Source organism: Coloeus monedula (assembly GCF_965178545.1).
Source record: "Coloeus monedula genome assembly, chromosome: 5".
NCBI classification, from domain to species: domain Eukaryota; kingdom Metazoa; phylum Chordata; class Aves; order Passeriformes; family Corvidae; genus Coloeus; species Coloeus monedula.
This window is the reverse complement of record NC_138785.1, coordinates 11,609,459-11,622,393: the sequence shown is the minus strand read 5'-3', so window position 1 is coordinate 11,622,393 and position 12,935 is coordinate 11,609,459. Positions and strand designations below refer to the sequence as shown.

The 12,935-nt window shown below is 36.9% G+C and overlaps 1 protein-coding gene across 5 annotated transcripts in view; it reads left to right on the top strand.

Annotated features, from left to right (window-relative positions):
• The window catches only part of INPP4B (inositol polyphosphate-4-phosphatase type II B), a 337,675-nt gene extending 325,093 nt beyond the window's left edge, over window positions 1–12,582 (top strand). For 4 of the 5 annotated variants that reach the window (XM_082281863.1, XM_082281862.1, XM_082281866.1 and 1 more), the window contains one exon: window positions 7,398–12,582. In XM_082281863.1, coding sequence (XP_082137989.1) covers window positions 7,398–7,530 — 133 coding nt within the window. In that variant the 3' untranslated portion in view covers window positions 7,531–12,582. The remainder of the gene's footprint in view (window positions 1–7,397) is intronic. The other variant, XM_082281864.1, reaches the window with a different exon arrangement.
• Window positions 12,583–12,935: the final 353 nt, after the last annotated feature.

The window sequence follows — 12,935 nt, the reverse complement described above, 5'->3', positions numbered from 1 at the left end:
CTGTGTGGCAGTATCTGGTTGTCCATTTTGGCAGATTAAGAGACACAGGCATAGAAAGTCAACTTGGTTTTGCTGTTCAGCTGCTGAGGGTGGATTTAACCTGCTAATGTAGGTGTCTCAAATGCACCAGTGACATAAAACATATTCTACTGTGACAAAAATTGTGATTCTAACTGGAATTTTTTCTTTATGTTTCTTATATTTTCACAATAATAATTCTGTCAATGTTAATTTTTACCATATAGATATTCTTAATGTTGAGGGAAAAACATTCTTGCAGGCATTCTTTATTAGTCACAAAGTATAATATTAATTCTTCTGCCATCAGCAAAGCTTTCTGAAGTGCTAGGATTAACACTGGTAGAGACGTATATTATCCAGTAGCATATAGCATATGTTTTATGCATGTTAGATATAAAGCTTGAAACTGCCCTTTTTTCACCTATTCTTCTGAGTTAATGGTATGCTAAAAATAAACATAGACACATAGTAGGGGTGTTGTTCTGTGGTGAACCAGCATTTTGGGAGATGTTTCTATAGCCCAAAGCTGGAGTGAATTGTGCTGTTTTGTTGGCTGCAGTGCAGGGTGTGTGCCTCTTTCACTTGCCCTGGGAAATCCAAACACAGCTAAGCTGATAAAATAGGTCAGAAATTTGCACATTTATAATTATTTTGACTTCAAGGAGAACACATGCACAGCGGAGGAAAAGAGGAACTGTGTAAATTGAATTTTGACTTCAGCATTCCTTCCAAAGGATCCCTGTCTGTCAATGTGATCACATAAGACAACAGGGTTCTCCTGGATATGGTTTGTGGCTGTAAGACCAAGTGTCTTCTTGCTTGTTATTAAATTCTGCTGCAAGAGGGTTTCTTTTTTAATCTGTTGCTCTGTGCTGAACTGTTATGGCCTGTTCATAATAGTGCTTAAAATCTGTACCCTGTCCACAGCTGAGCCTCCAGTAGCTTGCTGTTTCTGACCACTTCCTCAAAATTGAATTTTTAACTCTGGACAGAATGAAACCTCATAGTAGTTTTGAGCTCAAAACCTGCAGTTATTTCATAATAGCTGTTTTTCAAGATCTAGGTGTCTTATCATCATGACTACACCATGAATCTGCTGCTCAGTCCAACTCAGTGGTCAAGCCTAATGTTATATGATATGCTTTCCTTTTTATTTCCTAAATAATGCATTAGAAAAGTTACGTGTTGTAACACATGGGAAAAGAAAGGAGTAGGGAAATAGAGTATGCCAGCACAAGCACAAAGAGTGGGGAAAAACTTGCAGCACAGAAGGTAAAACAGGAGGAGGGGGTTTAGTGTGACAATTTGATAAACAGTCTGGGTTTTTGGTGTATGTTGAAGTAGCAGCTGTCTCTAAATCACTGACTGAATTCCTCAGGATTCTTAGATCTAAGGCTACTCATCATTTTCAATAATGTTGGTTGTTTTGAACTAAGATTATAGGATGACGTAAGCAGCAAAAATTGATTTCTAGCATCTTCTACTTTATTTAGTGCCATGTAGATTTGAGGGGAAAAAATGTAAGTTACTGACAACAATGTGCATCAGAAAAAGAGTAATTGTAAAGATCATTGATACAGAAAATGTCTCTGATGGTTCCCTTCCTGTATCTTCCATTTTGAAACAATGCAGAACCATTTTTTATTTTAAAAAATTGTCGGAGGTTTATTATATCAACTTTATCTTTCAACATAAAATTTCATTGCCCAATATTCCTTTATATGTTTTATCTTAGTTCTGCTCTGATACAGAAATCCTTCAGGACTAGACTGAGACCTGTTTATTTCCTTCTGAATCATGTTTTATTCTTCTAGACGTTATAGTGCAGCAGCTCTGTAATGGCTAGGAGATGTTCACAAGGATCCCACCTTTTCTCTTTGAAAAAGTTAAGGCTGCCTTCTTGAACTGTAGTGCTGTACATTGATACAGTTGATTATTCTCTGAAGTGTTTCAGTCAATCCCGGTAACATGTTTAGTGTAGAAATTAAGGTGCTTTCATTCCAAAAACTTCTTTAGAGAAGCTGCTTCTTGAAAGTTCCGCATTTGACTGTCTTAAAATATAAACAACAGATAAGTCATAAAAATTGTGTAAGACTGAGAACTGTTAGCAACCCTTTCTATTTGAAGAAATGTCTCTGCTATTGTCAGATGGGATTCTAGAGAAGCATCTCACTTTTGCTATTTTTCTGTGTCAGCACTGGAGCTTGACAAGAAAAACACAGCAGGACCAGAAACTGCTTGCTTGAGTCTGTCCGCAAAAAAAGGAAAATTCCCATAAAATGCAAGTGCAGTAGGACATGAATTCAAACTGTAGTCACCACTAGCACATGGGACCCATGTTGATAGAAAGCTGCCTATTTATTCTACCTTAAGAACTGCTGTAGGACAGTTCAGCATTTCCAGTGTCACTAATAACTGGAGCTGGAAAAGTTCTAAAAAGAGAAGTATACATCCCAAAGTGTGAAAATCATCTCCTCCAAAAACCTTGCACAGGAGTGTCAGTGTGACTGATAATCAAAAGCCAGAATGTGTCCTCATGTGTGCGCTTGACTCTATAAGGACTTGTGAGGCTTTTTCCTCACACCATTTTCATCATCTCTGCTTCACTGCTTTGAGGTTCAAACAATTTATCATCTGAATTTCAAAACAACAGAAAATACCTGCTGTTTTGCCTTTGTCTCATTTGATAAGCATGCAGCATTATCCCAATAGGAGTTTAAGATGATAAAACATCAAATGAGATAGAAGGCAGGCTGAAATGGTTATATTGTCATTAACTTACAGCACCCTTGGCTGTTACAATGTATTTGTGTTGTGCTGTAAGTCTCAAATGAACAATTTGAGAGTAAATGAATAAAAATTGTATGATAGGTTAGTGGGGTGTTCATGACTCCAGATGTTACAGCCGTGGAAGCTTTCACTACTCCTCTTAAAATTACGTATATGTTTGTGAAATACAAGCTTGCTGGTTATTTTGGGAGTCTTCTTCCTTCCCCTTGGTGTTAAAGTACGGTTTGTAATTGAGATAACATCTGAAACTGAATCTTCACACCTTAACATGTAGCACTCTGTTCTGATTGTGCTGTCAGTCAGAAGCCAAATAAATCCAGCTGACAGGGCAGAAGTGGGATTCCTGCTGTCTGCAGTAAAACTTCTCCAGGGCTGGATGAGCCAGGGAAATAAGTGTTATGATGCTGACAGCTGGGTGTAGGGCCTTGCTTTGTTTAATAGTCACTGCAGAGGACACTTTAAGGTGTGTTGGAAGGCACTGTCACTGCAGTGCATTGAAAAAAACTGGCAGAGCCTAGCAAGACATCTGACCCTGATCAAATATTCCTCTTAAATTAAAAGCATATTTAGCTATTCTGCTCAGCCTGTTCTTAGGTAGCTAATAATGCAGTTGGATCCTCTTGCTCTATTTTGAGGATGTCTTATTGAATCATGCATAGAATTATGTGACTAATTTGTGGAACAAAAGTCCCTGTGCATCAGCTGTTCACAGTCACTTTCCTGGGGGGAAGATAGAACTTCTTATGTTAAAAGACACTGATCATTCTTTTCAGAATATCAAAGAACAAATGTACTGTAGGCTTTTCTATTGAAAAAAATAATAGAACAAATGGCTTTTATCTGTATTTCCATCATGACACCTGCATAAATCTCACTGATGCTAATGGGACTTGTAGCAATGTAGATAAAAGACAGTCACACTGTTGAGATGTGGAGTCCAGCACCACAGAAGTAGGAGGGTTCATCCCTGTAGGCACAACCTGCAAGTGTGTGACTCAGCCTGCTTGGAATAAACCATTGGCATGCAAAGCCAAGGCTCTCCAGATTGATGTACTCAATCAATCTGGTTAATGCAGTGGCTGTGCAAACTTACTGAATGCTCAACTTTATTGCTGCTCAGGTGGATTTCTCCAGAGAAAAGAAGTTTGGTCTCTGCCACAGGATCACTCACGTATGATATCTGTGATGGAAGAGACACAGGGCAAACAAAAATCACCTGAACTCTGTGTGAGGGAAGAGATGGGACTATGAGGGCTGAGCTAGAGCTCTGAACTGTGGGCATAAGGGGAGTAAGCTGAAACCAGCAGGCTCACCTTGAAGAGTAGGAAGGGAGTGAGGGGACAGTGCAAGAGGATCTAAGGGGCAGACTTGTGGGATGCTATGGAGATTAAAAAAAAAAAAAAGGAAAACCAGCAAGCAGCAGGTTCTTAAAACTGTATAGAAATACATGGTGAAGGAAAACATATAACAGAGCAACACAGTTAATCCTCACAGCTGATCACAAATGGTAATGTCACTGTGAGGAGAAGAGGAAGGAAGTTCTGGGGTGGACCCTAGGACAGAGGCATTAACTGGGGTGGTCTGATAGAGAAACACAGAATTACTTATTTCAGTGTTGACAAAGCCAGTAGTAAATCATGCATTCCTTTACAGTTTCTGAGAGAACATCTACAGAGTTCTGCCCAAGTTCTATCCATGGACACTTGAAATCTGTAAACCAAAAGCAGCAGACATGCTGCCACCAGTGATTGCTTTGACCTAGGTGAAAATAGTAGGGATTTTATTTTTTCTCTTTTATTTTGCTATTTGAAATAGCATGTGTTGTCCTCTTTATTAGTGTGACATACAGATTGAATGTTCAAAGCAAAGAATAAAATTAGGAACTTATTATGGAAGGCTTGTTCAAAAGGGGAATTGTGCAATTAATGGTTTTGATCATCCCATTGCCTAGGATTCCACCTGTAAATGCAGTTCTTGCACTTCTCTTGGTATCCAAGCTTAAGAAATGCAACATTGCCCTTTAATACACAAGTCAGAAAGGCAGGCTTTCTGTAAGGTGATGTGACTGCTGCTGTCTTCAGAGTACCCTTTGCATCTTACCTGGGGCTGTGTGAGATTACCTTTTACTGTCCCACAGCCTCTTTATGTCTGCCAACATTTTCTTTCTTGAAAAAAAGAGCATACTTGGGACATGTGCTTCTGAAAAGGCACTATGTTGTCATCTGATATATTTGGATATTCTCAAGTCCACAGAAAAAAATGGGGAGTTATTTTTTCATCACAGCATATTCATAGTAAATAGAAAAAAAAAATCTTACCAGTCCTTACTGCCCAAAGGAAGTCTATAAGCAGAACTCCTGAGTGTATGTAAGTAATCTTCAGAGGGATTGAGGAAGTGTGGTTGAAGTGTAAGTAATTCTACTTGTAGAGAAGCTGCCAAGACTACAACAGGAAAGCCTGGCAGTGAAAGTATCCCTGTTGCTCTGGTAGGACAGTGACAACACAATTTAGAGTGATTCAGTAGAACTTCCTTGTAATCAGATTAGTTCCTCCCTGAGTTGACTGAAGAAGATACAAGGTGATTTACTTACAGGAATGTAAGTGCAAACCTTTAAATAAAAAGAACTGCTATTGACTTTGAAACTGAGTCACCAGCATTTTTGAATTTTTGAAGTCAATTTGCCATCATTTAATACTATTTTAGAATAGCTGTTAGTGTGTTAGCCCTTTTTATTTCTGCCAATGAACTTCCTAATAGATACTGAAGCAGGCCTGAAAAACCTGTGAACACCATGGAGACACTATTTTTTCAGTGTTGCACTGTGACATACTCATGATCTTTTTTTCTTTGCTTCCTTAACTTTTTTTTAAACTTCCATATTTCATTTCTGTTCAGTGTGTGTGTTCATTTTAGTGATAGTATAGTCCATTGTGGAAGTTATTTAATGTTCACTTGTGAATACTACTCCAAGGCACCTAGCAGGATTAATATCATAGTAGCCACCCAGTTCTCGTGCTTCCCATGTCAGCTGTAGAACACAAGAGTTATACTGGAAGTACTTAGATAAATCTATTTCATCAAAATGGCTATGTACTTTCACTTTGTCAAAATACCTGTGTGTTGGCTTTCTTTGCTGCTTAAATGCTGTTCTATCTGTTCCTAACTTCCCCTGTTTAACAGCAGACAAACCCAGGGAGCACTGAATGAATCGGATGATCCCGAAACAGGCTGTCTAACTGATAACAAGCCAACTTCTCGACACTTCTATCCTGTCGCCTTGCTGCTTGTCAGCTCACACTTGCTGGTTGTGTGGCTTATTTTAAGTCTTGCTTTGCTATTAGCCAAATATCAATAAACTTCACTTGTGTTCTTTTCTTTTCTACAAACAGCAACAAACTAACTCTAGAAAAAAAGGAATTATGATGTAATATTTCTACAGTCTCAGACCCCAAGGATTCGTCTTTAAGATACCAATGTCTGAAATGTACTGTGTTTTCATTCTTTTTTTCTGAACTCCGAGAAGTATACTATGCATTGAGTGAACTGATTTGCCTTTCTGTTCATGGTAAAGCTTTTCCCACTGTAATTAGTGCAAAGAAAGCCCACTTACAATGCTGTCACTGTATAGAAGTTGTGGAATCCTGAATGCTTGAACCCCTCGTTCCAGAGTAATTAGTCTGACAAAAAAAAATTTTAAATGAATTTGCACAACACAATCTAACCCCTGGACAAATCTGGCAGGGCGATGGCTTGTGAGACTTATCCTTCATTGTGTTTTTTCATTGTTACTAGCTGATGGGATTGTTTTCATTTAATAAATGACTATTACTTTGCTACAACTAACCCTTTTCTGTAGAGTAACTAAATGGAATAGAGTAAGTTCTGGTTTGTAATGAAATTAACCTGTTTGTAATTGTTGCTTTAGTTGCTTTTGCTTTCAAGACACTTTTGTATTCTTTTTAACCAAGTCCTGTTTATGTCTTGATGCACCACTTTGGCACTTGTGACTTTTGTACTGTATGTGAATGAACATCCTTCCTTTATAAAGCAGAGAGGTGGATTGGGCTGTTTGAAAAGCCATTCTCTCTTTTTTTTCATTGCAAAGCTGAACATACAGGAAATGAAGCAGAGATGAAACTTTCCTTCACAAATGTCTAGGGCCAGACTTAATAAAATGCCTTATTCCTAGAATGCGCATTTTAGGGCAACGTATACTCGCACATATATAGCAAACAAATTGAAAAAAAAAGGTGTGAAAAGGTTTAAAAGGCAAATATATTTCTGGAATAGAACAAAATATATCCTTAAAGTATTTAATTTTTTTTTACTGAACTTTAAACCTCAAGGGCAGATATATTAGGGGGGATGGAAAATCTTATCACCTATTTCTGAGGGCAATAACTGTACTGGGCCTGGCCTTGGATTTAATTTTGTAAGATGTATCATCACTCGTGGAAAACAAAAATGTAGAGTTGAATCTTTGTTATTTTTACTTCAACTGTTGCTGAAACTCTGCAATGAACAAATAAAGCATATTTATTTATTCTGTGTTTCATGAAGTTGTACTTTTTCCCCCTTTCACTAGAGAAGGATGCCGCATAGAGAATGTTCTGAAGAATGTCAAATGCAGAAAGTATGCATTCAACATGATACAGCTGATGGCTTTCCCAAAGTACTACAGACCTCCAGAAGGGACATATGGAAAAGCTGACACCTAAGTTTAACAAAAGTGTAATCAGGAGCATACATCATGCTAATTAGTGAATATAACAACTGCTGTTTATGACGTGTGAATTGGGAATGTATAACCAGTGGAGGTGCTATTTTTATCGGGTTTTATCATTTTACAGTAAAATAAATCTGGTTAGTCATTATGAAATAAATACCATGAAAAAGCAATGGACTGGATATTCTGAAAATCAAATATATTCAACTTATCTTTGTGAAATTGAAGCTTACTATGAGTCATAAGCCAGCTGGAATTAGTTTTTGGGGTCATTTGATTAAAGATTAAAAAGGGAAATGGCATTTGCTGTAGGAACAGAGTTTAGCAATCTGGAAGGTGGCATTCAGACTCCAAACGAAACCCTGAGACTTGATTTAAGGGGTCTCTTACTGCTGGAAAAGGTGTTTTCTGGAACCAGCAGAGCACTGAGGTCTTGATCACTAATGATTAAATCCTTCACAGAAGTATTTATGAAAGATGCTAATGTTAATACCTGGGTTAAATATAATTTTGGTAATTACATTTAGCTTCTTTACGTAAGCATGGTAACTTCATAATATGTTTTTAATAATGTCAGTAATTCCATTCTGATTCCCTGCAGTTCATTTGGATGTATCACTCTTGGTTTTCTGTACCCCAGCCAAATACCACTTATTTCACTTTCACATAAATCACACTGAAATCAGGGAGATTAATTCCACAAGTGAGGTGACCTGAATTTGAGCTCCTATTTAGTGTAAACCCTTAAAAGTAAATTTTCTTTAGTGGTAAGGAAAATAAATTGTATACACAGGAGTTAATGTATTTTTAGGCTATGAAAACATGTATGTTATTACAGAGCCTAAAATGAATGTTATGAGTAAACTGCTGTATTAGGACTAGTTAGCCACTGCAGCTGATTTGTATCAAATTTGTAATGCTGCAGGTAGACACTCTAGGATGAAGAACTATCAGCTTTAAAAATGAATGCTAATGCTCTGCCAGCTTGTGTTAGCCCTGAAATTTGTCTTGCAAAGAACGTTTGTGTTTTCTAATTGTGTCTATTTATTACCTTCTTTTGCCTCCCAGAGAGAAATACAAACTAAAACTCCCAAGTATTCACTGGTTACTGACCTTTATGTAATGCATTTATTTTCATATCTAGAGCAGAAATATGAGAAATTAATCCTAATGAAAATATCCTGGGAATTTGAGCATCTGTAGGAAATTGTAATTGCCATGGATAAAGAAGGTAATGTTTGCTCACTCCTGTGGAAGTCAAAGAAATCTCTATGCACCATGAGTTATAATTTGTTCTTTTTAATCCATTAATACCCATTACTGGGCATAAATCTGTAACTATAACAGTAAGAATTTAAGAGCCTGATTCTGGAAATTCTTTTTGGGTGATCCCATGGAACTGATCTATCATTTGGCTAAAATGAAATCCATTGTGTATATTTGCAAGATCAGGCTTTGGAGCTTGTAGGAAAACAAGCCTTTTCCTTGTTCTAATATTCATTGACTTCAGTGGAGCCAAAAATTCACCTATACAATATATTAACTAATTGGAACTTTTTTTCCAAAGAAAAGTAGGTAATGTAAGTAGTGTTTTGGTGCATTAGTTTTTTATTTCTATTATATAATGTGCTATCATTAATTGCTTCCTTGTTCTTGGAATGTATTGCTTCAGTAGATGTCTGAAGACTTGGCATTGCATCACAGATAAGCTCAGATGAGAACATAATGCCTTGATTTCTTCTTGTCATGTACCAGTAGAAATGGGCAATACTCATTGAGTGGCTGGATATGTGCATAAATTAGTGTTTGGGTCTATGAATATAACGTAGCTGATCTGTATGAAACTTTTTTGTGGATTTATGGAACGTAAACCTTCCTAGAAAAGTAGTGTTTTCTTCTGTCAGACTGCTGCACTAGCCGTCACTACATACATGTTTATTATTAGCTCCAAAAGCCCTGCATGTGCAGTTTAGAGATAGTGATAAATTCCTCATGGACCTCTGAAATAACCCCCAAGTGTACAGTAGAGAATGCCAACTGTTGTACAGTAATCCTGAAACTATCTGTAAAAATCTCAGTGGGGATGGTGTTCCCTGCTGGGCGCTGTAGGTACCTACAGTTCTTTATCTGAGTCCCATGGGCATTCTGTCAAGTTCAAAATATGAAATTATCTACATTTTCTTGTCAGGAAAATGGTCTTTCAAGATTTTGCCTCAGCATTTTAATCCTACCTGGGTTCTGAATTGCCATTGTCACTACCATGTTATTTTCGTGTTGAAGTTGCTTTTCACGTCGAAGCCATGGATTTGGTGAGGAAAAAGAAAAACTGGCACTGGATTACTGTCCTTTTTGTTTTAACAGCCATTCACAGTATGTTCTTGTGAAATTAAATAATCTTATATTTGCTAAACATAATTAAGACAAAACCCCAAACGCCACATCAGTGGGCTGCAGTAAAACTTCATTGTGCTTGGGCCATTACAAAAGAGTTGGCTGGGTTTTGTGCTAAATAATACTGAAATTTTTCTCACTAATTTTTGGATTGGAACATCTTTTTGTAGGTCAGGAGAGCTTTGTAAAACCTGATTAAATGTTCCAAGTCTCCTGGAAAAGCCCCATTGCTTCAGTACCAAAACAGGCCTAAATGTTTTGCTATTTGGTCACTGCCTGCTGGGAGCTACTGTGGTCCCTGTGAGCAAAGGCTGTGCCATCAGCTGAGTTTTCAGGTGACCATGGATTCAAAATCTGAGGGTTTTCTGGTTCGCCTTTTGTGAAGAAATGAAGAAGGGTTTCCTGCAGGTTGATAGTTGCATTACTTGGAGTACATTTACTCTTTGTAGCAGCTTCCAGCCCTGTGCATTTTTTGAATGCCTAACAGAGGAGTTGAATCATCCCTGGGGTCTTGTACATTATCTTGCAGCTCACTGTGGATATCAGAGGAGTAAAACTAAACAAATTAATTTTTATAAGCAAACTACATTGTTTGCTTATACATCCTATTGTTTTGCAAAGGGATAAGGTAAGCATAGTGATTTTGGTGGTGGCTTCGCAGAAACTGTTCCATACCTGCTCTCTTAAAACTTTGGTAAGGTATCAAGTAATCTGCTTTTAGGGTAGGGCAGTTCTCAAGGGCTAAAAGGTGAAAATTCAAAAATACATCTGGCATCTAAAGCCAAATCTTGTCTTACAGAAGATATTATTTGTAGAAATCAAATCAGGATCTGTCTTTAGGAATCCTGAAATAAGGGCTTCTAGCTTTCAATATTTGTACATGCATCACACACTTACATGGGGGTTTTGCACCACAGAGTAGTGTCTAGAGAGCTAGTCTAAAATGCCTAAAAAAATAAGGAAAGGAATGTTAGTTATTTTTTCCCAGAAATGATTGTAATATTGTTATAATACATACCTACCTGCTTAATGTCAGTCATAGGTATGTTCTTTTTTTCTGAAGTCTTTTAAGGAATTTAAAATACATCCTTGTTAATGTTTATACTTTGGCTTTTATGGAGCAATTAGGAAACAAAAATTTTAAATTATGTTATATGATTTTTCCTACGTGAAGCTGTGTGTTTTGATGAAATACTAGCAATGTCTGTGTTATAAAAAAACCAAATAATTTAGGAGGACAACTGAAACAAAATATTAACTGAGAAATAGCCTTAATGAAGTCCTTTGCAATGTTAATTTTTGTACTGTCTGAATTTTGCCATTACATAAGTGAAACAAGGAAATTAACAAACACTTTTTGTGTCTAAATCAATATCTCCTGATGAAAATTCACTTAGTTGCAGTGGAACTCATTGTAATGGTATTCTAAATTTTCCCTAGTAATTTAGGTATAAAGAAGTGCAACACTTCATTTTGAAGCCTACTCTATAATATGCCTATTAAAAGTTTCAGGAAAATCTTATTTTTATCTCTAGATTAAACTCAAGTTCCAAGAAATCCTATGGTCCATTTAAAAAAACCAGAAAATGCACTGAACATCAACTAGTGTAATAGAGAAAGCAATTGCATTAAAAACTATGCAGCAAAACTTATGTGAATTAATGTATGTAATCAGTTAACAGTCTCAAAAGTATATTGTGTTGCTTATGTTATAAACTTGAAACCATTGGTATCTGTATTTATGCTCTCTATTGTAAAGAAGTATACTGTATAGGCAATGCCATGAGACATGAATTTGCATCTTGCTTTTCACTTCCTTGCAGCTTAAAAGCAGATGTTTACAATGAAAATGCTTTAAAGAAATTTGCTGCTCTTCAAAACACAAACTTACCTTGTATAATGCATGTTTACAAAAGAAAAAATCAGACAAATGCTTTTTTAGAGAGAAAAAAACTTCCTAGACTTCAGTCCTTAAAACATTGGTTTTTTCCCTTAGTCATGCAACAGCTCGCCTGTTGTTTTGCCAGAGCATTCAGCTTGCACTCTGCAGCACTCAGACATTTATTTCCTCTTTCTTTCATAGCATCTGCTGAATAAGTAATATAACAACCATGAATCAGCATGATACTCATGATCCAAGGTTGAAAACTTGCATTGCTCAGATATGAGCAAATACTTTAGGATAAATAAACTAGAAGACATTTGTGAACGAGTGTCTCCCTACTCCAAAGAGCTGAAACATAAGGCTTGGGATTTGTGTGCTGACTGGGAGAAAGAGTTACAGTAGGAGTCTGACTATGATGAAAGAGTGCCCTGGACATGCAGGGTTCAGAGTGGTGAGATTTGAGCCATGCTGCTCTTACTTAGCTCTCTAACTGTTGGCAGTGGTGTTTGGTTACTCTTACCATGTGTGCAAAATGCTTAAAAAGTTTCCAGCACTTCTGTTTATGAATGGTCTGACTTTAAAATTTCTAAAATCCCAAACTACTTTGGTACTTGTTTTCCTTTTGTGCAGCTGTCCCTTGTAATGTTCCTGTCTTACATTCTGGAGCACACAGGGCTGTGTATAAGTAACGTTAACAGGACTTCAGTCCACAGCATGTGTTTTTCCAGAGAAATGAAGCACAGCTATAGCAATCCAATGCTTTTTATATTTCAGGACTTATCATTTTTGTTTCATTTGCTGTCTGTAAGCCATGTCCATTGTACACTGTGTGTATATTTTTATTTAAATAAATGTAATGTTTATTTTTTATGTTTCTGACTTTTTTGTTTATTATTCATTTTTCATTGTCATTGCGGTGGTGTTGCCCAGAAGGACGATTGTCCATGCTGACGAGAGTGTATTACCTCCTAAAGGAGTTGGTGGAAGCCCACTCATAGGTCTCATCACTGCTAGGAGCAAGGATTTAAGAAAAGTTTGATACAACAGTTAAAAGCCTGAAATGGGCAAAAATTAATAGTTCCTATTCTTCTTAGTCTTACCACAACTTTAATCTCAGAACC